The sequence below is a fragment of the Sorex fumeus genome, unplaced genomic scaffold (genome assembly GCF_029834395.1).
Source record: "Sorex fumeus unplaced genomic scaffold, SorFum_2.1 ptg000024l, whole genome shotgun sequence".
Taxonomy (NCBI): Eukaryota; Metazoa; Chordata; class Mammalia; order Eulipotyphla; family Soricidae; genus Sorex; species Sorex fumeus.
Window position 1 is genome coordinate 19,124,519 of NW_026606081.1, and position 25,948 is coordinate 19,150,466.

Below are 25,948 nucleotides of genomic sequence, written 5' to 3' on the forward strand. Positions count from 1 at the left end.
GCTTGTACCCTTTCGATCCCAGGGTAGCTTAGAGCTGGCCCTGGGTCCATCCATTGGGACCCTCTTTTGGGGGGTGTTAGAAGTAAGGGCAACTGAGGTGTAAGTCAGGTAAATATGATGGATGCCCAGGAGTGAATATCATTTGGAGTCAACTAACTCCTGTCTTACAAAAAAACAGCATCAACTGTCTTCCTGTGTCTATACGAAAAGGACATTGCTAAGTAAACCATGCAAAGGACATAAAGAGAAAAGCAGTCTAGGATTATTAGTGCTTGATGGTTTTGGGTGTGCCTCAGGGGCACTCTTGTGGGAGTAACTCAGTAAACCAAAGCTCCCTGCAGGAGGAGCAAGGACAACCCAATGTTACCCAACACTCCTCACCAGGGAGGCAACAGTATAAACATTTTCTTATGTTATTTTAAAATAATACATTACTGTCACTGTCACTGTCCTCCCATTGTTCATCGATTTGCTCGAGCGGGCCAGTAACATCTCCATTGTGACAATTGTTACTGTGTTTGACATATTCAGTACGTCACGGGGAGCTTGCCAGGCTTTGCCCTGCGAGATACTCTCGGTAGCTTGCCGGGCTCTCCAAGAGGGGCGGAGGAATCGAACTCGGTTTGGCCATGTTGGCTGTTTGCAAGGCAAACGCCCTACCCACTGTGCTATCGCTCCAGCCAAAAAATAAAATACATGAATTGAAATTATTTTAAGGTCAGAGGATTTTTTCACATTTATGCTTTATTTTATCATTGAGATTGTTTTCACCTCTTAGCTTTCTATTTTAGTACTATTCTAGAGAATTTTGAACTGTTCAAAACTGTATTATGGGCCCTATATCTTTGCTTTTAGAAAACATGCCTGTGCTTATTCCAAAGTAGAAAAGAGGAGTGGACATCTAACATTTTATTACTCATCATACTAATGATTAGGAAGATTAAGTTGGTCTCATAGTTCTGAGTCACGTTTGTACTGCAAAAATATGAATTTTGCAGTTTTTTTCCTAAATATACATAATATTTGTATTTAAGCCAAAGTCATCGTAAGTAGACCAGCTTCAGACAGTGGTAAACAGTGAGTAGGAAAACCCACTTAGGACAGACTCACGTAGAAGGATCCCGGAGAGATAGGACAGCCGTGGCCAAGCTGGGTTTGCTCTCAGCAGCCCATGTGTTCCTCTGAGTGGGTCCAGAATGACCTGTGGGTTGGGGCTGGAGCAATAGCACAGCGGGGAGGGCATTTGCCTTGCACGCGGCCGACCCGGGTTCGATTCCCAGCATCCCATATGGTCCCCCAAGCACCGCCAGGAGTGATTCCTGAGTGCAGAGCTAGGAGTAACCCCTGAGTATCAGCTGAGTGTGACCCAAAAAGCAAAAAAAAAAAAAAAATGACCCGTGGGGGCAGAGCTAGGAGTCACCCTGGGTGTGGCCAAAAAAAAAACAACAAAATAATGTTTATAAACACAACTCAAATTCTAGCTATTGCTTAAAAGTCTAAGTAGGACTGTTATACAAGGAATCCCTTAGTATCACTTGTGTAAGTGCCGGCCATTAATCACCCTCCCCTCTCCTCAGAGTTAGGGAGATTCATTGTAAATCCTTCAAAAATACACGTGAGACAAAGGTTCCAAGTGTCTCTCCCCCGCCCTAGTTGATTAGCTGGGAATTAGTGGGTTTTACCCCAGTACTCACAGAGACGATGGCTGAAGCGATAGCACAGCAGGTAGGGCTTGCACGTGGCCTTGCACGTGGCCCACCCAGGTTTGTCTCCTCTGTCCCTCTCGGAGAGCCCAGCAAGCTACCGAGAGTATCCCGCCTGCACAGCAGAGCCTGGCAAGCTCCCTGTGGCGTATTCGATATGCCACAAACAGTAACAAGTCTCGCAGTGGAGACGTTACTGGTGCCCGCTTGAGCAAATCGATGAACAACGGGAGGACAGTGCTACGGTGCTACTCACAGAGATGGGACCCGCCTCTCCCTCCTACCCAGGTTGGCATCCGTCTGTCACGAACTCCCCCGGCTGAGGGCCTGTCGTGAGGGCCCGTCGTGTGCCCTTGGTGCAAGCCTGCCGTGACACGGGCTTCATTCACGCTCCATCCCTGTGACGTGAGCAAGTCAGATGGAAGATGGAAACCATGATGCTTGCCCTCCTGAATGCAGGATTAGTGGGAAAGTCAGTCAGGATAGCCTGGTCAGCCTGTGGATGGGACTCGTGTGTGAAATACTGTGGGAAGGGAGGGGAGGCCGTCACCAGCATCGCAAATCAGCAGCTGTCTGTTCGGGTTATTTTTGGGGGGATTCTTTGTTTAATCCCTCGTTGAAACACTTGCTTATTTGATCCTTTTCTTCATGGAACTCGCCTTGTTCGGGGAATAAGTCATAGATGCCCCCCGAGTCTCCCCACCAGAATCCCACAGTTGTGAGACCCCTATTTTCAGTAGCCTTTCAGCCAATTCCAGGTATGCAGACGTCCAGTCGACCTGCACGGTCTTCATTTTCACTTTATAAGCACACCAGTCAGCCCTGCTCACCCCATGTCGGACTCACCCCAGGGGGGCCATCAGGTGGGCGTGTGTGTTGGTCCCCAGGTGGGCTATGTGTGTGTGTCTCAAGTAGGCTGTGTGTGTGGGTCCCAGGTGGGCTGTGTGTTGGTCCCCAGGGGGACTGTGTGTGGGTCCCAGGTGGACTGTGTGTGTCGGTCCCCAGGTGGGCTGTGTGTGTCCCAAGTAGGCTGTGTGTGTGGGTCCCAGGTAGGCTGTGTGTTGGTCCCCTGGGGGGCTATGTGTGGGTCCCAGGTGGGCTGTGTGTGTTGGTCCCCAGGTGGGCTATGTGTGTGTGTCTCAGGTAGGCTGTGTGTGTGGGTCCCAGGTGGGCTGTGTGTTGGTCCCCAGGGGGGCTGTGTGTTGGTCCCCGGGGGGCTGTGTGTGGGTCCCAGGTGGACTGTGTATGTCGGTCCCTAGGTGGGCTGTGTTGATATCCAGGTGGGCTATATGTGTGGGTCCTAGGTGGGCTGTGTGTGTGGGTCCCCAGGTGGCCTGTGTGTGTGGGTCCCAGGTGGACTGTGTGTTGGTCCCCAGGTGAGCTGTGTTGGTCCCCAGGGGGGCTGTGTGTGGTTCCCAGGTGGACTGTGTCAGTCCCCAGGTGGGTTGTGTTGATCCCCAGGTGGGCTATGTGTGTGAGTCCCAGGTAGGCTGTATGTGTGGGTCCCAGGTGAACTGTGTGTGCTGGTCCCCAGGTGGGCCTTGGTCCCCATGTGGCTGTGTTTGTCCCCAGGTGGGCTGTGTGTGGGGATCCCAGGTGGGCTGTATGTTCGTTCCCACAGGGGCTATGTGTGTGTCCCAGGTGGGCTCTGTGTGTGTGTGTGTCCAGGTGGGTTGTGTGTGTGGGTCCCCAGGTGGGCTGTGTTTGTTGGTCCCAGGTGGGCTGTGTGTCCCCAGGTGAGCTGTGTGTCCCCAGGTGAGCTGTGTATGTTACCCCGGGCCCTTGCTGGCTCAAGCTGTGGGTGTAGGACCCGGGTCTCCGGTTTCGCCTCTACAGGTGTTGCTGGTTGTTCCTCGCTGGCGTGAGGACTCAGTGTCCTGCACAGGCCAAAGTCTATCCTGAATGTTTCACGGATAATGTAGCAGCCGACCTACAGGGGGTTGCACTGAAGTTTCCTTGTGGGTGTCAAAAGCCATGAAATAGGGCTTTATTCCTTCCAGACATTAGTAAAGGGTTTTGTAGCAGCAAAATCATGATTTATATCACTTTGACGTCCCAGGAAAATGGAGAATGTAGTCACTTGCCAGGCAGGTGTGTGTTGCTGAAACTCAGAGAGGCCTTTCAGAATAGCAGAGCACCAGTTAGTAAGAACGTCAGTCCTCAGAGGTGCTTGGGACTGTCTCGTGTCTCAGGAGGTTGTGTACTCATGACTGACTTACCAGAGATCCTTCCATTGTGGTTAAATCATGATAAACTGGAACTACAGCGCTGGCAGAGTTGGTGAAATGTTCTTTCTGGTTCTTGCACTGCTCATACCTCAGTTCCCCTCAGTGGACTCTTGCCGGACAGTGAGTTTCAGGCCAGGACTGCATGTAAAGCTGGGCACAGGACGGCAGAGTTTGGGTTTGTTTTGTTTGTGTTCCACGGCTCTGCCCAGTGAGGCCAGGGCAGGGGCCAGGGGCTGCCCACCCACCTCCAGTGGCCATCCCTGCTCGTCCAGCCCCGTCCCAGGCCTGGAGCCGTCCCCCCGCACGTGCCCGGCGCCTGTGACCACGTGGGTAGAGTGAAGGGCATCACTCAGCCCACCTGGAGCCCGGCAGTTACGGGACAGGTTGCAGGAGCGCGGGGAGAGGTGGGGGGGGGTGGGTGCTGAGGGCGCTCTTCTGCCCCCCCAGTTAGACCGATTCAAAGAGCCGCCCGCCTACGGGCCCATGTGCGACATCCTGTGGTCGGACCCGCTGGAGGACTTCGGGAACGAGAAGACGCAGGAGCACTTCACCCATAACACCGTCAGGGGCTGCTCCTACTTCTACAGGTGGGCAGCTCGCCCCTGCTCGCTCCTCCCTCTTCCCGTCTGCCCTCTGTTCCCCACTCCCTCTCTCTTTCTCTCTCTCCCCCTATCTCTCCCTTTCTCTCTCCCTCTCAAGCTCTCCCCCCTCTTGCTCTCCTGCCCCCCCCCGCTCTCATTCTCCTTCTCCCTCCCTCCTTCTCCCTCCCTCCTTCTCTCTCTCTCGCTCTCTGCCCCCCTCTCTCACTCTCCCTCTCTCATGTGCTCTCGGATGAGCCCGGCTTGGGGATGAATTTAGCTTCCGGGAGGGAACAGTCTTAGGCTCACAAAGGATAAGTAAGTCATGCTCAGAATCTCCAGAGAAAATGTGCAGAGGGGGATGGGCCAAATTCAAGGACAGAAGGGACAGTGGTGGCCTGGACACCTGTGTTCCTTCCTGGATGGTAAAGACTGTGGGTGCCAGATGTTAAAGACCATCCCCCTGGGTGGTAGAGACCGTGTGCCCCGGATGATGGAGGCCACGTGCGCTGGGTGGCAGCGACCCTCTACACGGTCACCTGATAATGACCCTGTGCCCGGGTGGTAGAGACCCTGTATCCCCTGATAGTAGAGACCCTGTACCCCCCGGGGGGGTGCACATGTGCCTGGTTTTGGGGAACCTAATGCATGCCTCTTCCCTCCTGTCCCCGGCAGTTACCCGGCTGTGTGTGAATTCCTACAACACAATAACTTGTTGTCCATCCTCCGAGCCCATGAAGCCCAGGACGCAGGGTAAGTGGCTGGTCCTGTCCCTGCCTTCCCCCACCCCCACCCCCCCCCCCCCCCGTGGATCCGGCTCATCCCCAGAGGAATGTGGCCCTCCAGATCCTGTGCCGACGGCTCAGAGCACGGGCCCCTCAGCGGGGCCGGCTAGCCCCCCACCCCCCCATCTGTCCTTCAGGTCAGCCACGTCCCAGGGGTCCTGAGCCTGCCCCCCTCATCCTGCAGCTCCTTCCCACTCTCGCTCTCAGTACTAGCCACGTCATCTCCCAGCTGCGTTTGCTCCGAGTTGGCATCTCAGATCATGAGGATGGTAGGGCAGTGTTGTGGAGAGCGTACACGTTGTTCTCTTGCTCAGGAATAGCCCTTTTGTTCTCTAACAGAACCTGTTCTGACAGCCCCAGAAATAGTCAACGAAGGGTAAACATTCCAATCCTTTGTTCCAACTAACACATGCACAACACAATTTTTGCCATGCCTGGCAAAGGTGAAAAGTGCGAACCAGTTGTTTTGGAGGCTCCCTTTGTTTGTTTGTTTGTTTGTTTGTTTGGGGGAGAATCACACCCAACGATGCACAGGGGTTACTTCTGGCCCTGCACTCAGGAGTTACTCCTGGCAGTGCTCAGAGGACCATATGAGATGCTGGGAATTGAACCGGGTCAGCTGCATGCAAGGCAAATGCCCTACCTGCTGTGCTATCACTCCAGCCCCGTGGAGGCTCCCTTTGGTGGTGCAGAGTCTGCCAGGGGAGCCCCAATAACCCCTCCCAGAGGGCTCGGGAGACCCACCTGCACTCTAGGCTCAGGCAGAGGACGAGTGCCTGTTTTGACCGGACTCGAGGCCCGGCAGCCCAAGTCGCTCCCAGGCCTCTCAGCCCGGGGCCATGCCCCAGGCAGGCTGAGACCCCATGTCTCTCCGTGGGCACAGCCCTGTCTCCCGGCCTTTGCGTGGTAGGCTCGGCCCACATCTGAGCCGTTACCTGCATCCCTGCAGCCTTCAGCTTCTCTGATCTCTCCCTTTGTGAGTATGGTCTGGGGCCACTCCGCGCAGGGCTCAGGGCTCACTCCTGACTGCCCGCCCAGGAGGCTCTGTGGCGCTGGGGGTCCACCCCGCTCTGCTGGGCACGGGGCAAGTGCCTCTCCTCGTCGGTATCGGCCAGAACAGCCTGAGGGTTTCTTGGTGCCGTTCTGGGCAGAGCGGCACTGCCACACGGCCGCACACCAGACTCCACGTGGCAGCATCCATCTCTCAAGACCCCTTCGGGCCAGGCCTCGTCCACCCGCCAGAAACGACACACACAGAATGTGCCCTTGGAGACCGGACCCGGGATGTCGCTTTGGGGCGACGTTCTGAAGCCAGGGCCTGAAGGCACTTGAACAGGACTCTGTTCCTTGGGGACAAAGTCAGGGCCATTGCTTTTCATCACCCACGGGCGCAGACGCGCTTCCCTCCTAGAACACAGTCACTGGGCACCGATCTGTGTCTGCTGGTATACTCGCCCACCGAGACGCAGCTCCAAGACAGGCCGACAGAAAGTGTGAGGCAGGGCCCGGCCCATCTTGACCACAGGAGCAGGAGGTGGACACGACGCCCAGGGCACATCCCCTCGTGTGGGCAGCACCATGGGCAGCCAGGCTAACATGCAGGGACCCTCAGAGCCACGCCCGAGCCCCCACAGCGTGCGGGCGGACAGGGCCTGCCAGGAAGCGGCCAGCCCGTGTTGTGTCATGCCCCGTCCTCCTGCGGGGGGCAGAGGCGTCCTCTCACGCTCGTGTCTCTCCGTTCCCAGGTACCGTATGTACAGGAAGAGCCAGACCACAGGCTTCCCATCCCTGATCACCATCTTCTCAGCACCAAACTACTTAGACGTGTACAACAACAAAGGTGAGACCGTGCAGCCGCCGTGGCCCCGGGGGTCGCAGGCAGGCAGGGAAGCACCGTCCTGAGCTCTGCCCTGTTGGGGGATGTCAGTGCACTCGGAGATCTGGAGAAGCTTCGTGGGGAGCTTGAGCCCAGCCATGGGGTGGGGAGGGGGTCACGGATGGGGAGGCCATGGGGGCAGGGGGGAGGCCTGGGGGGGAAGGCCATGGGGGGGCCCTGTGAGAGACGAGGGAATCCCCGCAACCCCACCCTGCCCACAGCCACCTCTGGTGCAGGCTTTTCTGAGCGGGCACTGGGGTGGGACCCTTGTCCTCGGGGCCCCATGCTGAGTGTCTGGGACAGCAGCCGCCTGTCTCAGGTGGCCTGGCGTGGCAGGAAGGGCATCAGCCGCCACACACTCTGTCACACGTCCCCAGGTAAGACCAGCCCTGGGCAGGAGACGGCAGTCTGAGTGCAGCTGGCCTGTCTCGACCACTCCCTGCCTGCCCTCCTGGTGTCCTGGTGGGGCGGGGCAGTGAGCGGCTTGCCCCAGGGTTGGCCCCAGACCTGATTTCTGAGAACTTCTGCCTGCCAAGACTTGCCCTGACCTTGCCCCCCCACTCCGCCCCGGGAGGCCTCTCCAGGGACCCCTGCACACCCAGGCCCTTACAACCCCTCTCACCCCTGCTGATTAGCCCTGCTAGGGGCCTGGAACGGAGCCGTCCCCCCTCCGCCCCTGAGACACACTCAACACGGCAGCGCAGGACTTGGCGTCCTCTGGAGCAGCATGCCGTCCTCTGACCCCTGCTGGGGGTCTGAGATGAGCCGCCCCTTCTCGGGGGTGGTGGGGGGCACCACTCGCCGGACCCCGGTGCCGTCACTGACGGGAACAGGGGCACCAGCTCTCAGGCAGAACCGTCCCCCCACACGTGCCCGACACAGTTCCCCGGGGACGTCTGCTGGAAGGGCAGCTCTCCCAGGGGAGACGGGAGACTGCGGGGGACCCCATGGAAGCTCTACAGCCAAAGGCCTCGCCAAGTAGCGCGCATGCAAGTGGACGGGGGCTGGTGCGGTCCCAGAATGCGGCCAGGGTGCCACGAGGGGCCTGGGGACCCGAAAGGCCCCAGATAGGGCCCACGCTTGCTGTGCAGCACGGAGGGTCTGCTCGGGTGTGGCGGGCAGGGGTCTCCCGTGGCCTCAGGACCCCAGATGTCTCCGCACCCACGTCCCCGAGCCTCCCCTCGGCTCCCACGGGACTCGGTCCACCCTGGGCTTTCCTGGCTCCTGCTGCCTTGCGGAGCCAGGCCAAGGGCCCTGAGTGCTCTGAGACACGCGTGGGCTCTGCTCCACGTGCTGCCCGAGGGTGCCGGAAGGTGCTGAGACCCGTCCCCTGCTTCCCGCTCCTCCCCACGGCCCCTGCACTGTTCTCGCCTGCTCATCTCCAGTGTGCTCTCCCGTGGCCCCCGTCCCTTCCTGCGCGGCCTCTGGGGTGCTGGGCGAGCTGCCCCCGGCCATGTCCCACCGCCCAAGGGGCTTCTTTGGGGATCAGTGCCCGAGGCCGCCGCACGCCTTTTTGTGTGAACCCCAGAGCTTACGCGTCTGTGACTGGGACTCGGCCCCTCAGCAGCTCACGGGGCCTCTGAGTTGGGTGTCTCCTGGGCCCCAGCACCCGCTGGAGCTGTTTACTGGGACCCCCGTTACACCAGCAGAAGGAGGAAGCGGTTTCCCCGGCAGAGCCGCTCCCTCGGCCCTCAGCCGGCCTTTAGGGGGCCGTACTGTGTGCCAGGCCGGGGTGCGGCCGCCTGTGCCCTGGCACTTGTGGGTGTGGCCCTGGGGGTCCCTCACCCTCACCGCCGTGCTCGGGTGAGCCCACGGGGCTGCCCGCCTCGGGGACCCTGCAGGAGAGAGGAGGTGACAGCTGCCTCAGGCACTCTGGGGTTGGAGGTGGACAGAGGAGCCCAGCTCGGGGGAGGGACGGGAAAAGCTTCACTGGCTAAAATCTTCAGATGCAAATCTGCCCTTTGCAGCAGGAAAGTAGGTTTGCGATGATGAGTTTGGACTTTGCCAGTGGCACTTGGATAGAATCGCGTCTAAAAAGCAGTTTAGTCTTCGCAGAACTTGAGCTTCCCAATCTCCGTAACTGTTTTCAGACATTGTTTTCGTGGATTTTGAGGCTATTGCTGTTGTACAGAAACATAGTCAGTGAGTAGTATTAGCATAAGGTTACTGGAGTCATTTTTTCCATAAGCATTTTACTCAAGAAAAATGTGTGTTATTGTATTTCTTGGGGGGAGGGTGTGGGTTTTTTTTTTTGTTTTGGACCCCACCAGCAGTGCTCAAGATCACTCCTGGAGGGGCTTCAGAGGCCACATGGGGTGCAAGAACTGAACCTGGGCCAGCTGCATGCAAGTGCTCTACCCACGGGACTATCTCCGGCACTCACGTGTGTTTTAAGTCAGAAGTATTCTTCCTTTAAAAATCTATAGAGAAGCGGGTGGAGTTTCTGAGGTGACTCCTCGGGCAGGGTGCTGGGTCGAGGCCTCTGAGCCCAAGGCCAGTGACCGAGCCTGGTGCTCGAGGGGCCTCAGACACACCGTCACCACGTGGGGAGGGGACACCGATAGCTGAGCAGGGGCCTCGCTCGGGCTCATTCCAGAACCTGCCTCTGCTGCAAGCCGCCAGTCACGTGCCCGTCAGGGCCTATGCCCCGAGCACATGGACGGCGGCCATGTGTGGGGGATGGGCAGGGGGTTCAGAGCACAGCAGAGGCCAGCGGTCAGGGCTGAGGCCAGCAGTGAGGGCTGGACCTGGGGGAGAGAGCACGTCTGTGGCCGCCCCGGCGGGCTCAGGGTCTGGTGGGGGAACGTGGGCCCCCCTCGCCCTCTGTGCCCCAGGCTGAGCATCTTCTGGTGGAGCTGTGAGCCGCGGGAACCTGGGGGGCTCCAGGGTTGGGGGGTGGGGTGGCAGCTCAGCCCCCCCACCCCACATCTCCCTGTGGTGTCACGGCCCGCCGAGCACCCAGGGGTGCGGGGCCCGACCTGCCTCCCTCTCCGCAGCCGCAGTATTGAAGTACGAGAACAACGTCATGAACATCCGGCAGTTCAACTGCTCCCCGCACCCCTACTGGCTGCCCAACTTCATGGACGTCTTCACCTGGTCGCTGCCGTTCGTCGGGGAGAAAGGTGCGTCATTGGCATCGGGGGTGTTCCTCACGGCGGGCAGGACTGGATCCCGGGAGCAGCCCGTGAAACCCTGAGCGTAGCCAGACCGTTCATGGCATCGGGGTTTCCGGCAGCAATGGCGACCCAGGCCTCCAGGCAGCCCCTGAAATGCGCCCGCGCCCAGGGGGTGCCCTGCTCCTCGGTCCTTGGCCCTGCCGTTCTTCTCTTTTGCAAACTATAGCGAAAGCACAACTGGTAGGGCATTTGCCTCGCACGCGGCCGACCCAGGTTGGAGTCACAGCATCCCATTTGGTCCCCTGAGCACTGCCAGGAGTAATTCCTGAGTGCAGAGCGAGGAGGAACCCCTGTGCATCACCAAGTGTGACCCCCCCCAAAAAAAGGCAAAAAAAAAAATCTGTAAGCAGAGAGGCCGGGGAGCCGCTTCCTCCCCTGCCCAGTTCTCACAATCACCCGTGTGATGTCACAAAGCCCAGTAGCGCTTGGCAGAACCAGGACAGCAGGAAGCCCCTCTGGGTGCCTTGGCCTTCCTGCCTTAAGGTGGGACAAGTTGGCATTGCAGTCACTCTCCTCGCCGGCCTCGTCTGTGGGAGAAGTGGCCATTCCCTCTCGCTCTCCTTCCTTCCCCTAAGGGAGCACGCTCGCCTCAGCTAAAGCTACTCGGATGTGCTGTGTACTGATACACGCCACTTCTGAGTTTCTCCATTTTCCTTACAGTATTTTTAATTGCCTGAGTGTCATAACCAGGGCTTTGTGGCTGAGCGCAGGCATGGTTCAGCCGCGTGCCCCCCTGTGGCCATGGGGAGCCCCTACCCACCCCCTCTCGAAGGCTGCCCTCCCCCCACAGACGGCCGTGGGTGGGGAGCATTGCAGGCTGGTCCCTAACGGGTGACTCTGTCCTTCTCAGTGACCGAGATGCTGGTGAACGTCCTCAACATCTGCTCGGACGATGAGCTGGGGTCGGAGGAGGACGGCTTTGACGGTAAGGGCTGGTTCCTGGGCTCACGCAGCTGCGGCTCTGAGGCCTGGGCTCTGGAGGGGTGCTGTGTGTGAGGGGTGGCTGTGCTCTGTTGTTTGCTCTGGAGAGGTATGGGGGATAGAAGCCTCGCGGGCCGTCCTCCGCGTGCCCGATGGTGGGTCTGCCCGCCGGAGGGAACCCGGAGCCCTCCTCTCTCGCCCGACGCCGGGAATCTCAGCACGGCCCCTCCATTTCCACGCTGTCCCCCATCCCCTCCCTGGGCTGTAGCTTTTGCTCCTGGTGGGGTCTGAGTTCTGGAGCCCTCGTCTGACACACAGGGAGCAGAAGCCGCTTGCAGCCAGGCACACGGGGCCGTTCTGCCCACGCGCGTGCCCTTCCCTGGTCCGGAGCTGCCCTGCAGGGACCCTGGGCATCCCCCCAGAGAGCACTTTGTCTGTGAGGCACATGGGCTCATGAGGCTGGAGCGGGGGACCTTAGCCCGTGGAGAGTGTGGGGTGGCCCCACCCCACCAGCCCCTGCTGTGCTCCCCACTGGGAGACCCACAGCAGACCCTGGTGGAGCTCGGCTGTGAAGGAGCCAGAGGCCACCAGGTCCCGGCGGAAGGAGGCGCCTTGGCACTGGGCGCCTGTGCCCACACGGCCGCTGCTGGAGAGTGGGGTGCCACTCACAGGGGTTTCTGGGTGGCGGAGGGGGCCTGGCCATCCAGGGAGTCCCCCGATAGCTGGACCTGTGAGCCTCTGGGGGAGGGGAGACTCTGGCCAGTGCAGGGGCCAGCAGGGGCCACGTGAGCCACTTCCCTCTGGGCAGGCCCCGTTGCCCAGGCTGGATGCTGTGGGCCTGGGGTGACGGTTTCCTCCCTCCCTTGGAGGCGATTTTCCCAGTCCCGGCTGGTCCCGGCAGGTCCCAGCACTGAGTCTGGCTGCCCGCTTCCGGTCACTGGGAACACCGCAGGCAGGGCCTGAGCAGCACATGGCCGGGTCCACACATGCTTCTGCCCTGCACGCCCCTTCCTGCTCTGTCGGGCACTTGCAGTCGATCGTGATCCTGAGATGACATGGGAGTTTCTGAACACTGAGAATCTCGCAGTCTCAGGGCGTTTTCTTCAGTTTCATTTCGTTTAAATTCCTTGGCCCGGTGCTAGGGCTTTCACCTTGCGTGTGAGACCCCGGACTGGGTTCAGGCTCCTCCTGGCCCCTGAGCAGAGCCGTGTGTCTCCCTGGCCACAGGAAATGAGGCGAGTGAACCCCAAAACCCCTCGCAGCCATGATACGGCGAGGAGACGCGTTCTTTAAATGTAACCGTGTAACTCCTTCAAGTGAAGGGCCGGAATGAGCCTGGCCTCCAGGAACCGGGGAGTGGTTCTGAATGTCACCAAGGGCCAGTGGCGGTCTTGCTTGTGGAGTTACTGGGTGATGTAGAGTGAGGTTGCTGGATGTTGGTGTGCTGAGCAGAGTCGGGAGTGGCCACGGCCGCAGGGCTCTGCCTCTGGCTTGGGGAGCTGGGGGGCAAGGGGCTCGCCTTCCGGTGGGCCATCACCCCGGTGTTGCCCGGGGCTTCCTCCCAGCCCTGCTGTCTCCCACAAAGGGTCTGTGTGTGCTGGCATCCAGGGCCAGCCTTGACTGCAGCCCTTCCTGCAGGTCAGGGTGTTGGATGCGGAGTGGTGACTGCGAGTGAGGACCTGAATGTGTGTGGTGCCTGTTACCCTGTCCTTCCCTGGCCAGTATGCTGGGCTGGACAGCTCGCGTGTTCCCGCGGGCCGCCGTCTGGGCTTCCTGGGCAGTAGGAGGTGGCGGTGTCTCCCTGACCCCGGCTGGAAAGGGCCTCGAGGGCTGCCAGCAGGGGAACGAGGACCGGGGGCCAGACCCCGTGTGCGCCAGAGCCTGCCCGCAGCTTTCCCCAAGGGCTGAGGTGCCCCCGCGGCCCACCTCTGGCCACGCCCCTCCCAGCCCCGGCCGGATGGCCTGGCGGTCAGGGACGGTGGGCCCGGCCCTGATGTCTGCTCTGTCTGCAGGGGCGACGGCCGCAGCCCGAAAGGAGGTGATCAGGAACAAGATCCGGGCCATCGGCAAGATGGCCAGGGTGTTCTCCGTGCTCAGGTGAGTGTGGTCTCTGCCCCCTACCCCCACTGCCGTAATCTCGGCATTCTGGTAGTTGGTCTATTGTGGCTTTTACTCGCCGGACAGAGCCCCCTCGGAGGCATAGCTCACCCCTGGGAGCTGCAGCAGGGGCCTCTCACTAGATCTCCCAGAAAAGCCTGAAAGTTTTTCCTATCCTATGAACCTTAGTCAGCGGAAATAAAGTTTCAGGTCCCGGGTGTAAGTTGCTTCCTGAATTTTGTTTCTTTTTTTTTTTTGCTTTTGTTTTTTTGGGGTTTTTTTTTTTTCTTTTTGGGTCACACCTGGCGATGCTCAGGGGTTACTCCTGGCTCTGCACTCAAGAATTACTCCTGGCGGTGCTCAGGGGACCATGTGGGATGCTGGGAATCGAACCCAGGTCGGCCGCTTGCAAGGCAAACACCCTACCCACTGTGCTATTGCTCCAGCCCATGAACTGTCTCTTAAAGCAGGCAGCATGGTTGGCAGCAGGGTCTGTGCTGGAGCTCCAGGCCTGCAGGGTTCTGGCCCCCATGCCCTTGCCAGTGCCCCTGGTCCCCGCTCCCAGCCTGCCACCCGGCAGGCCTGTCCCTGCATCCAGGTCGTCTCCCAGGCTGGGGCCTGGACACCGCCTGCCCCCGCGGCCACGGCCCTGACCCTGCCCTCGTTTCTGCCTCTGCTCGTGCTCCAGCGACTCGTCTCGTAACTCAGCCCTGAGCCGGGCATTACTCCTGAGCATGTGGTGAAGAAGCAGTTATTTCCTTGAAGAGTATTAACTACTTACATTTGATTAGTGGTTCTTAGGCAATACGTGGTAACCCAATTCCTCTGTTAAACAATCACTCCCATGGGGGTGTCTGCCCACGGGCGTGGCCGAGCCTGGTCTGGCCTCCTGCCGGGAGCGTCCAAGGTCAGAGCCCCAGGACCCCTTCTCGGCACTGCCCCCTCCCCCCCAGGGTCCTGCCCAGATCCCCCCTCCACTCCCTCCTGAGAGTGACCAAGAAGGATACGGCCTTTCTACCCCACCAGCAGAGACACATCACGAGACTTGGCACCAGGATGGAGCATAAGATCCGGGGTGCCGGGAGGGGCAGGAGGCGCCCAAGGCTGGGGGTGTTTTGGGGGTGGGGAGTCGCACCTCGCACTGTCAGGAGACCCCAGGCCTCTTGGGACAGTCCCTCATCAGGCCCGAGGACACGGGGCCATCTGGGCGGTGCCCCAATCTCTGGCCTCTGAGCATGGGCACTTCTGTGGGATGTGGTGCGAGCCTGGCACCGAGCTGGACCATCAGGGCTGCCTCCAGGGCTTCTGCCCCTCGGGAAGAAGACAGGGAAGCAGGGGGGGGGGTTGCACCCAGGGGCACCCCGTGGCCTTGGCAGCATCAGGAGGACGCAGAGGAGGGGCGCTTCTGCTCACGGGAAACACAGGTCTGACCAGGCACTGCAGGGAAAGAAACCCGGGGCTGTGAGAGGTCGGACGTTAGAAGTTTCTGGAGCAGGTCCTGGGGGCCGAGAGCACAACTCATGGGCGGTGGGAGCCCATGCCCACACCTGCCGGGCCCAGCGGAGCAGAGCAGAGCGTCCCATCCCGCGACGTCTGCTGGGGAGAGTCACAAGCTGATTCCTGTCCTTCGCCACGGAGCGTTGTGACTCACTCCTCGGCCTGAGTGGTTCCGTGCCGCCACCGGCCAGCAGAGTGAGAACACCACAGACACCAGCCGTGCACCGTGCCGTGGGGAAACGGGATTGCACGGGAGCAGTCGCGGGCACTGAGGGAAGCAGAGAGCAACGAGGCGTTGTTGTCGCTCTCGCCGCCGGGCATGTTTGTCGCCGGTGTCCAGCCCTCACCAGTGTCCCTCGCCAGCGCCTGCCCCGAGTCTCAGAGCTGCTCCCGCTGCCCACTGTTCTCCCTGACTCACACCCGGACCCGCGTCTCCCGGTAGCCTTGGCCAGGCACGCCTGTCCCCGCCCCCTGTGGGGTCACCGAGGCCACATGCAGGACCGGCCCTGCTGCCCGCCTCCTCATTCCATTAGAGGCGCGAGACGGAGCCTGTGTCCCTCGGGGTCTTCCCTCCGGGGGCGCGTGTCCCGACCCATCCTCTGCGCCCACGACACTGACCTCTCTTGCCTTGCAGGGAGGAGAGCGAGAGCGTGCTGACGCTGAAGGGGCTGACGCCCACGGGCATGCTCCCCAGCGGGGTGCTCTCTGGAGGGAAGCAGACCCTGCAGAGCGGTAAGAGCCGGGGGGTGCGGGATCCCCACGTGCCCCTAGAGCCCCTCCCAGCCCACTCAGGCCGTGCCTCGGCCCCTAGTTCTCGGTAGCAGGAAGAGGGGGGGACGCCCACCCGGGGCACGTGACTGCTCAGAGCCCACCCACCTCCCGCCCCCAGGCCCCACCAGGCCCAGGCCAGGCCCCTCCGGGCACCCGTACACTCTGCCCACGCGGAATCAAAAGACATCCAGGCTCCCAGTGGGGACGCGGGCGACACACATGCCCACCTGCCCCCTCTAACCCGGGCCCAGTGCAGGGTGTGGGGAGGGGCCACCCAGGGGCCTCCCTGGCGCTCGCGTGGGGGTCAGGAACGCTTGCGCTCCACCCCACCACCCTTCCCGCGCGCACGCATGAGTCAACTTCCCGTGTCCTGCCCGCCCCTCCCCGTGTGAGGACGCGGGAAGCAGCACACGAAGACCCACCCAGGCCCGAGAGGCCGAGTCGTATCAAAGTGTTTCCCATCAGATGAAAGTTCTGTACAGAAAAACCCATAGCAAAGCCGGGCCTCGAGCTGCTGCGGGCACCGGGCCAGGCAGGATCCTCTCTGGATCCACAGAAACACGGACGCAGGGGCCCCTCGAGCACTTGAGACACGCAGGATGGACGTGGCGGGAAGCTCCAGGCTCCCCCGTCCCTGTGGCTTCAGTAGCCGCCCAAGGCTGGTGCCCAGAGCACGGCGCTGCCCCCGCCCCCCGCCCCTTGGGAGCGTCTGCTGTCACAGGGCCCGATTCTCAGTTGTGCCTCGTGACGCTGTTAGGCCAGGCTTGAGCAGCAGGCGACGCGGGATGACAGTTCCTCAGACCCCCAGCCATCTGCTTGTTTTCCTGTTTCTTTCCCTGAATCTTTCCCCCCAGTTACGCCCCTTCTCGTCCCTGACACACAGTCCCAGGCTCGCCCAGACCCCTCCCCATCCCGGTCAGCTCCCCTCACGGTGTCACCTGTTTGCTTGTGACTTGACCCCTCCCCCCCACACACACCATGTCTTTGACTTGGCACAGAAGGGACAGAAACTTGTAAGGTAAGAAGAGACATAGGAGGGCACTGAGGCCCCTCTGACGTTAGCTCAGATCCCTCCACCGACAGGGGAACGCACGTCTCGCCCCTCCCAGCCGACGTGCTGCCCCTCGAACGCGACAACAACCCCCCTCCCCCTGCCCCCGCCCTGGCCGTGGGCCTCAGAGCACGCACTCGGCTTCTGGACTTCAGTCGTTTGAGTTCTTTTCCGTCCCTGCCTCTCCTTTCTGGATCTTCACCCATATTTTGACTTTGGTTGTTCAGTTTTCTTCCCTTTTTGAGTTTTTTCCTTTCTTTTTTTTTTTTTTATTCATTGGTTCGTGTTCCTGTTTTGTCACACGTACGACCCAGACACACAGGGTAGGAGCACGACGGGACCCTCAAGAGTCACGTGAACAGGCACCCCCCCCCACCCGAGCCCCCCTCCCGTGCGCATGCGTGACTCAACTTCCCATGTCCTGCCCGCCCCTCCCCGTGAGAGGATGCGGGAAGCAGCACACGCAGACCCCAGGCCCAGCGCCACTGTCTGAGGGGTGTGGGAGCTCGGGGGGGCTTCAGAGAGCGCCCAGCACAGGCCACGGTGCCCTGGGCAGCTGCTCTTGCTCTAAGAGATGAGAGTCCCCGGGGAGCGTCCAGATGTTAAGCATCTTGGAGTCACCCGACCAGTGAACTGGGCAAGTAGCAAGTGGCCCTGGACTCTGGGCCGCCTGCCCCCTCGAGCCCGGCCTGGAATGGGCCAGCTGTCCCCCTGGGCAGTGTGTGCTTCACAGTGCCCAGCTGCCGCTGTTCCTGTTTCCCGAGTAACAGGTTTCACATGGGGTTTCCCGGCAAAAGCAAGCCAGGACCACCCTCGCCCTCCTCTCCCACCCCGCCCCAGCGAGTGACCGCAGTGGCCAGCGTTCCCCCCAGGTGCCTTCCCCAGTGCCTGCTGCCCTGCAGGGCGGGACTTCCTGCCCTCGCTGTCAGTCAGGCCCAAGCTTCTGGCTGCCCGGGCCCGCCCCACCCAGCCCCGGCGGCAGGGACCCCGGCCAGGCCACTCCACGCCCCGTTTCTGTTGCGTTTCTCCTTCGCGGCGTTCGCTTTGTTATCTGTGCCCCAGTCCAGCCCTGCCAGGAACACGGACGCGTCCTGCCCCGTCACCTGATTTGCTCTTAGAGTTACGGACCCTCTGCTCATGCTCTCATTCATTTTGCATCCCCTTTCTCTCTTCAGCTACTGTTGAGGCTATTGAGGCTGACGAAGGTAATTGGCCAGCGTCCTTTCTGTTGTGCCGCAACAGACAAGGGCTCTGCCGCCTGTATTCTTGCTCCTCTCTCTCCTCTCTCTCTCTCTTTCCCTTTTCCTTCTATTTTTTTCTTTTCTTTTCTTTTTTTGCTGTAGCTTGTACAGAGTGTGTGGGTGTTGGGCTAACAGTTGTGGCTCAGTATTAACCAAATGTTCTTGCTTTAAAGGGGAAAATGTCCTTTTATGGTTGGTTGGTGTGGTGGCTTTTTTTTTTTTCTCTTAAAGCTAAGTTTGACTTGGTCTCTGATGAATCTGATCACGGAAAACAGAGGAGGCTAAACCTTTATTCTGGACCGGTGGGGTGGGGTTTATGGCGGCTGCTTCGACAGTTTATGCATAAAACACCATTCCCTGGGCCGAACCGTGTCCCTCCCCCCATCACGACCAGCCAGTAGGGGAAAGGAGAGTGCAGAACCCGCGCTGGTGAGCGAGCCCTTCCCGGTCCCCAACCCCGAGCCATTTGGAGCGCCCTTGCTGTAGTCCACTTTACTTCCTTCTCCGAGACACCCTCGCCCGTGGGAGATGCTGGTGAACCCGGGCTGTCGTTGTGTCCTCACGCCTTGTGGCAGCCAGATATCAGGGTTTAAATGCCCATGTCCGTGGCTGCGGCCACCGCCCAGTGCCCCTCAGTGATCTCTCTGTTAGTGTTGCCTGAGCGTCTGCCACACACACCGGGCACTGCCTGGACGGCAGGTTCGCCCCCCACCCCCGGCGCCCCTCGGAGCCAGCACAGGGACCCGCAGCGTCGGGCACGACCGCCCCCTCCCTCCCTCCCTCCAGAAATTTGAAAGCGAATGGTAACTCGAAGTTCCCCTTTAAAACAAAGTTCTCCAGTTGTATTTTGTTCTTGCAAGGTAACGTTTCGCTTTCCCCAAAATTGTTTATCTGGCCCCAGCGTAGCGGGACCAACGTGACACTTGAGACTCTTCATTCGCACCCGATTCGGTGATCGCAGGGAACAGTAGCGCTGTAAGAGAAAATACAACTGCTTCCTAAATAGCAGTGAGCCAGCTGCTATTTACGTGGAATCCTCTATTCCTCCTGGCAAACCCTGATCTGCAGTGTGCATTCTTGTGGAGAGTTTGGCTGTTTTGTGGTTTCTGTGACTGTCTTGTGTTCACTACCTCACCCCTAATCCCCGTCTGACCAGCCGCGAGAGCCCAGGGCTGCTTTCCGTAACAGACAGCAGGGGCGAAGGGGCCCGGGGGGAGCCTCCTCGCTCGTGGCGTCGTGCTAACACGGTCTTTAACCTGACGTCCCCGCTCTGTTGGTGCCGACCCGCCGAGGGTTCCGCTTCTGCCATCTCATCACTGAGCACAGCACTGGGCGCTTTCGTGTGTGTATCTGGGAGAAACGGCGTTCGCGCCGAGTCCAGTTAGAAGAGAACAAGGCCGAGTGACCCCCTGATGCCGTGGTCCCGTTTCCCCGCCCCGCCTCCGCCCCAGCCCCTGGACGTGGCGTCCACAGCTCATGTGGGAGCTCTTGCTGTTCTACAGTTTGTTGCTCACTTAGAGGAGAATTCGGGAGCTTTGCCCTAGGCCGATCACCGTGACTTGGCATGGGGAGCAGCAGTGGGTGTGGGGAAGCCCCCTCAGGGCAGGTCTGGTGGAATTCTAGCTTGAATGTACTCCCTCCCGCCAGCCCCCCACCCCCAAATCAATTCCTTGTGACAATTAAGGTCCCACAAATTGCCCTTGGCAGGCCTTGGAAATGCCCCACCTGGCTCTGCTGACTGCTGACCCATCACGGGAGGGGCTGAAGCTGGTGCCATGTTGGCGATGGGCTAGAATTCCACCCCCTGTGGGGTCAGCCCCCCCCACCCCCCAGCACCCGGTAGTTGGGAGGACAGGTCAGTGGTACCCGTGACCAGGCCCAGAGCAGGCATGTCGGCCCTGAGATGCATTCACTGTGCCTGGCGTCTCGTTTGTTGAGGTCACTGCTGAGGACAAGGACACGGGCAGGTGGCAGCGAAGTAGACCGTCCCCCGCTGATGGGAGAATGAGTGGCCCAGGCTGCGTCCCTCCCCGTGGTCCCCGAGGCAGAGTGGAGGCACGAGTGTTGATCCTTTCCGTGCGCTCCTCTGCTGAGCTGAGTTCCCAGGCCAGGTCGGGGGCCCAAGGCCTGGTAGCTGTGCCCTGGTCACTGCCTTTCATGGCCGGCTTCTGCTGTGAGCTCTGTCCCCCGTGGCGAGGCCGCCATGGCCGAGGAGCGGTTGGAAGGTGAGCATTTCGGACCAGGGGCAGGGCCCTGGTACCCGCTGCCCTGCTCGCTGCCCGCTGGATGGTGTGGACGAGAACACAGGAACTGTGTCCACCCCGGAAGAGGACATTTTGGTTGGCAAAGACGTTGCCCGGGTCTGGTAAGGCGTGTCGTGCTGTGTCCAGGCTGTGGTCGCGCTCACTCGCCGCCCGCCCCGGGCCCCTCTAACCGTGTCCCTCCTCTCGATGCTTCTGTCTAGCCATCAAGGGATTCTCGCCCCAGCACAAGATCACAAGCTTCGAGGAGGCGAAGGGCCTGGACCGTATCAACGAGCGGATGCCGCCACGCCGGGATGCGCTGCCCGCGGACGCGAACCTCAACTCCATCAACAAGGCACTGGCCTCGGAGGCCAACGGCACGGACAGCAACGGCAGCAACGTGCAGTGACCGCTCTCGCCTGCGGATGGCGTGGGCTCGGGCAGGACGCAGATTCCGTTTACACTATCAGGAGAGGGAGAGACGATGAACTATATTTTGGTGGGGGGTGATTAAACGCCTCTTTGGGGGACGCCTTTTAAATGCTTGGGGGGGGGAATATTTTAAACAGAGCTGACGCTTGTCTATCCTGCAGAGGTGGGGAATGGACAGGTTTTCCTACTGCGTTGGACGCGGAGGGAGGTTCAGGAAAGGCCTTTTCTTACGTTACTGGACACGGAAACTGTCTGATTTCTTACTCTATTGTCCGTTTACAGTCGCAGCACTAAAAGTGGATGACATCAAACATTTTTAACAAAACAATGTACAAACTAAATAAGGACTATTTATTGATAATGTTTTGCTACTCTTGTCAGACAATGGCTATAAAATGAATTAGGCAGTCTTAAAAAAACAAAAAACAGAAAACAGAAAAAAAAATTAAAAAAAGAATGTTGCAAATTTGTTAAAATGCCAAAAAAGGAGAGTTTGGTTTTGTGCAGATGACGCTTACCTCAGGTCTCTTTAGCGTCTGTGAATGGCCTTCTTTCCACAGAAGGCTCGCTCATTTGGCAATGACTTTTTTTTCCTTTAAGTTTAAAAACTGGAATAATTACATTTATCTTAATTTTTTTTTTTGCTGTTTATATTTAGGGGTTTTGTTGATAAATCAAGTCTTGGTTGTGGCTTGCTGAATTAAATATTTATGAGTGGTGCAATTTTAAGTATAGTGAACAAGACACCATATTAAGTACAGTGATAAAGCATCTATATTCTGTAAAAAAAAAAATCTGCCTATGCATGTTTTTTAAGAAAAACAAATGGCTCTATCGGCCTGTATGGACTGTGACGCGCTTCGTGGTCTGACATGTACGGGAATGTGCGTATACCGGCCGACTTTATATTCTCCAAAATGCTTCATGCCTTTGAAATTTTGTAATCAAAAAGCTTTGAAAAAATCTAAAGGGGAGAGTATTCTTAAAAGTTTTTAACATAAGCTTGTCAGTGCACATATAGATGGTAGCATGTTTAGCGAACCTTGTGAAATTTAAATAAGTTTGTAGTTACATGTGAAACTCTAAATGCATGGTAACTGTTAATGCCATAATGGTTTCGCTATTTCGTTCTGTTCTGTCACGTGCCACAGAATACGTCCTTCCCCCCCTCCTCCCTTTGTATATCAGTTACGGGTTACAACCGGTTCATTCTGAAAACAATCACCGAGTCCATTCATATTTTTTAACAATTGTATAAGTGCCCAGGTAATTCACTACAGCCTAAAGCCTTGCCTTTGTAATTTGACTCTGAGATGTTGGCAATCAAAGCATGCACTTGTAACAATGAAACCGACAAAGCATTTTCTATACTCCAATAAGACGTGCATGAACTTACAGAGCTCGCCCCTTGTGAGTCTGGGAAGGGGCCGCCCCCGGGTCCGCCTCCCCGTGTGTGCGGCCGCTGCCCCCTTCCTGTGGGGGGGATGCCGAGGGGAGTGCACGCATCCCCGCCAGCGGGGACCCCGACCAGAATCCAGAGCATTCCTTTCTTTTTTTCTTTTCTTTTTTTTTTCTGAGAAACCCACCCACCCCCCTCGTGACCGACGTCTCCACTGTGGGGTGCCTCTGAGTGAGGTGGGAGCGTCCAGACTCCCTCAAGGGAAGCCGGGCCATCAGCGAGGCGAGACTGTCGTCCCTGGACGGGTCGGCGGGGTGGGGGGCCCCGCGCCTCAGGCATCCAGTTCCACTTGTCTCGGACTGTTCATTTTCAGTGCACTTTGCTTCATGTGATAAAATATGCCTGTTATATTAAACAGTAAGAACCCGGCGATCAGTGATAGCGTGTACCAAAACAGAGTTTCTTGATATATTCTCTGACAAAGACGATCCTAAATTTAATGACTCCAAACATTGTTTTCCTGTGGATATTTTTCACCAAAAAAAAATAATAATAATAATTTTCTTTTTGACTTCCAAGGAAAATCCTTTAGATGCGATTTAATAGAATGATTTCAAATACGGTAAATCTGGCACTGAGGTGTTTGTTTTCTTTCTTATAGCTGCAGAGAAAATATCCTGACGAAAAAGACTTTCATTTTTTGGATTCCTTTCTTTTACAAATTGTGCTGAGGCAACTATGGCATAGAAATAAACATTTGACATTAAAAATAAGCAGCGGATGTGAGTATTGCTTGGTCTCTGGGGTCCGGGTTTGCAGCACTACCCTGCAGGATGGTCCGGCTGTGGGACTCCAGCAGGCCTGTGTCCTCTTGCCACGGGCCCCTGCAGCCTCCCACGGGGAGAACTGTGAAGCTGAGTCCCGAGCTCCGCGTACACGGGTGCCCACACATGCGTGGATGCCCTCAGAGCCTCCTGCGGCTGCTTCGGGCCACTCGCCCCCCTGCCCTGACTCCGAGCCCAACTGTCAGGCCTCAGGGATGGACACTGAGCCCAGGTCAGCATCGGCCTTCTTGGAAGTCATCTCTTCTTCTGTCGTGCCTGCCCACGGGAGGCTCCTCGGAGGCCTGTACAGCCAGGGACAGCCCTCCGTGCAGGCAGTGGCCGGAAATGGGGAGGGACAGCCCTCTGATGGTGGGCAGTGGCCAGAAACAGTGAGGGAGGGCCCTGTGCATGGGCAGTGGTCGGGGAGGTGGTGGGCAGGGCTCTGCGTGGCCAGTGTGGTGCCCTGGGCTGGACTCTGGAGCTCGACTTCACCACCCTCACCCCACCCCCTACCAGCAGGGAATAAATTGACAGGGTTGTGTGGGTGACGGGTCAGCCTGGTGCTGTTCACAGAACCGCTGCCTGCCCTGGACATCCATGCTGACCTCAGAAGCCCTTGAGCCCCTGCAGGACAGAGCTGACCTCGCACAATGCCCGCCCACACCCCCCCCCCCCACCCCTGCAACCATCTCCCTCGGGGTCCAGTTCTCAGGGGAGATCCGTTTTCTCCTATGAGGACATTCATCATCTGTTTAACTATTATCACTCCATCTGACTGTCCCAGCGCACAGGTGAGGCTTTGTAGCTCAAAGTGCTTAGCTGATCGCAAAACAAACGCGTTGGATGTCCTGCGTATGCAGTAAATCCGTTGGGCCAGTAGAGCTCGTGACTGGGTAACATGAAGGAACCGGTTTCGTTTAGAAGGTAAGTGACTTCACGACATCTGCAGTGAGAACAGCTCTTGCAGGCTGGTGGGTTCTCGAGAAAACGCAAGAGAAAACTCAGCAGCGCCTCACTGGGGTCGAGTCCCCGAAACAGAGGACTCGGCGCTCCGCCCGGGCCTGAGCTTCCTGTGGGCCGTCTGTGAGGGAGCACCTGGTGGGTGGGGTCTGTGGCAGTACCTGGTGGGTGGGTCTGAGGGAGCACTTGGTGGGGTCCGAGGGAGCACCTGGTGAGTGGGATCTGTGGGAGAACCTGGTGGGTGGGTCTGGGTCGTGCCAGCTTGGAGCCCCCACTCGGGCGTTTGGGCATTGAGAAGCCCATGCGAACACCACTGACTCTGGGAGATGGGGCCGTCGTGGCTAGGGGCTCAGACTCACCTCTGTGCACTGCCCTGCGCGGGAGACAGTCGCAGGCCTGAAGCTGGATTAGCTCCTGCCTGGGACAGTCGCTCGCCCGCGTCTTGGGGACACCCTCGCTCCCGCTTCCAGGCCGAGAGTCCCGCTTGGCCCTGGCTGCCTCAGCCTGTGGGCAGCTCCCGCCCGGCCCTGCTCCCCACGACCCCGTCTCCTCAGAAGCAGCTTCATGGCTGACCCTCGCAGAGAAGCCCTGAGAAGTGCCCGTCACGAGGCGCATTTGTCCCCACGGGAGTGAACTTGGCTTTTTCATCTACCACCATCCGAGTTTGCAGATCAAGTGCCAGCCTTTCACGTCGGTTTCCCCGTTGCCCGTCCGATGTCAGACCGAACCGTGGGTTGGGGCGGAGTTTCGTGGCAAAGTTCTGAGTTCCTGGGCTTTTGTAAAGAACATTTAGAAGGGTTCCCAAACAGCTCCTGAGCTGAGAGGGAGTGAGCGGGCTTCACCCTCCGCACGTTCTGCAGACCGGTCAGTTCAGGGGTGGGCTCGAGTCTGGCCACAGCCTGGCGGGCAGCAGGGGGGTTCTCGGGGGTGTCTGTCCTGCCCGTAAGGGGGCCTGGAAGACGCCGAGTCACGCTCCATCCCAGATGCACCGTAGACTGACATAGCTGGGCCTGCGGTCCAAGGCGCTGTGCCTGCACTGCACAGTAGGGGGCGCCAGCTGGAAAGCTGCCTTACCCTGGGGCCAGGGCGCCACCCCACACCCCAGCCCACACCTACAGGCTTGGCTGCGCCACTACCCCCACCCCGTTCTGTCCTTAGCTGGGAGTGCAGCTGGGTTTGTTCCACTGATGGGGGTAAAGGGCTTCCTGGGCCTCTTCGTGGGGAGCACAGCCCAGAGCCAGAGAGCAGGCGGGCACCACAGCCCTTCCTGGGGACACATTCAGGAGTGACCCCGGGCGCCCAGGGATGCTGCTGGGCTCTGGCAGGTGAGCCCGTTTCTGGGCCTGAAGGCTCTGGCTGGGGAATGTGCCCAGCTCCAAGAGAGCTGGGTCACTGTGTTCCCAGTCAAGGAGGCTGGATTTTCTCTTGTTTGGGCAGGATGGCCCTGCAGGGGCAGGGGTGAGTGCCGAGACAGGCTCACTTGCCCCTGTCCCCATGAGCACAGACTCCCTCTGTGCTTTACAAACGGGTCCGTGAATGCATCACAGGCGAGTGGTATGTGTGGTGTCCCCCTCAGACAGCCCCAGAGATGCTGGAGACAGGGAGACCAGCAGGGCGTTGCCAAGGAGCAGTGGGCACGCTCTCATCCATCCTAGCATCGCGGATTCTGACCCACAGCCGGTGAGAGCAACGCCCAGCCCCTCTCTGGTCCCTCTCGCAGCTGACCCTGCGTGTGTCTGGCTGACAGCTGGACACTGGCCTGTGCATCGGGCCACGTCATGGTCATCCCATGCTGCTCTCGCAGGAGCTCCTGTTCATGGTCACGCTGACAGCCTGCTTCCCGCGAGGACACCATCTAAGTATGTAGATCAGGGGGAGGACGACTTGGGAGTTCACTGTGCTGATTTTCACAACTCCTCGTAAGTGTATTTACTGGCCACGCCGAGCACCAAGCCCCAGTCTCCTGAGTGCATGAACGAACGTTGCAGCTGAGCTGCAATATTCAGAGTGTATCGTGACAGGATTAAACATTAGCAAAACCACAGGGTGTATGTGTGGAAAACCATCCCCGCGTGCGCCAATAGTGGCACCAGCACTCTTATCTCGGAGAGGGCAGCTCACAGCCGTGGCTGGCCACCAAGGGAGCCTTGTGGCACTGAAGATGCG

General features: G+C 58.9%; 1 protein-coding gene across 2 annotated transcripts in view; it reads left to right on the forward strand.

The window, feature by feature from the left end:
- The window catches only part of PPP3CA (protein phosphatase 3 catalytic subunit alpha), a 104,316-nt gene extending 81,545 nt beyond the window's left edge, over positions 1 to 22,771 (forward strand). The window contains exons 6-14 of one of the 2 annotated variants that reach the window (XM_056114033.1): positions 4,379 to 4,518; positions 5,185 to 5,262; positions 7,040 to 7,134; positions 10,167 to 10,292; positions 11,197 to 11,271; positions 13,280 to 13,364; positions 15,496 to 15,593; positions 17,859 to 17,888; positions 20,389 to 22,771. In XM_056114033.1, the coding sequence (XP_055970008.1) occupies positions 4,379 to 4,518; positions 5,185 to 5,262; positions 7,040 to 7,134; positions 10,167 to 10,292; positions 11,197 to 11,271; positions 13,280 to 13,364; positions 15,496 to 15,593; positions 17,859 to 17,888; positions 20,389 to 20,576 (915 nt within the window). In that variant the 3' untranslated portion in view covers positions 20,577 to 22,771. The remainder of the gene's footprint in view (positions 1 to 4,378; positions 4,519 to 5,184; positions 5,263 to 7,039; positions 7,135 to 10,166; positions 10,293 to 11,196; positions 11,272 to 13,279; positions 13,365 to 15,495; positions 15,594 to 17,858; positions 17,889 to 20,388) is intronic. The other variant, XM_056114034.1, reaches the window with a different exon arrangement.
- Positions 22,772 to 25,948: the final 3,177 nt, after the last annotated feature.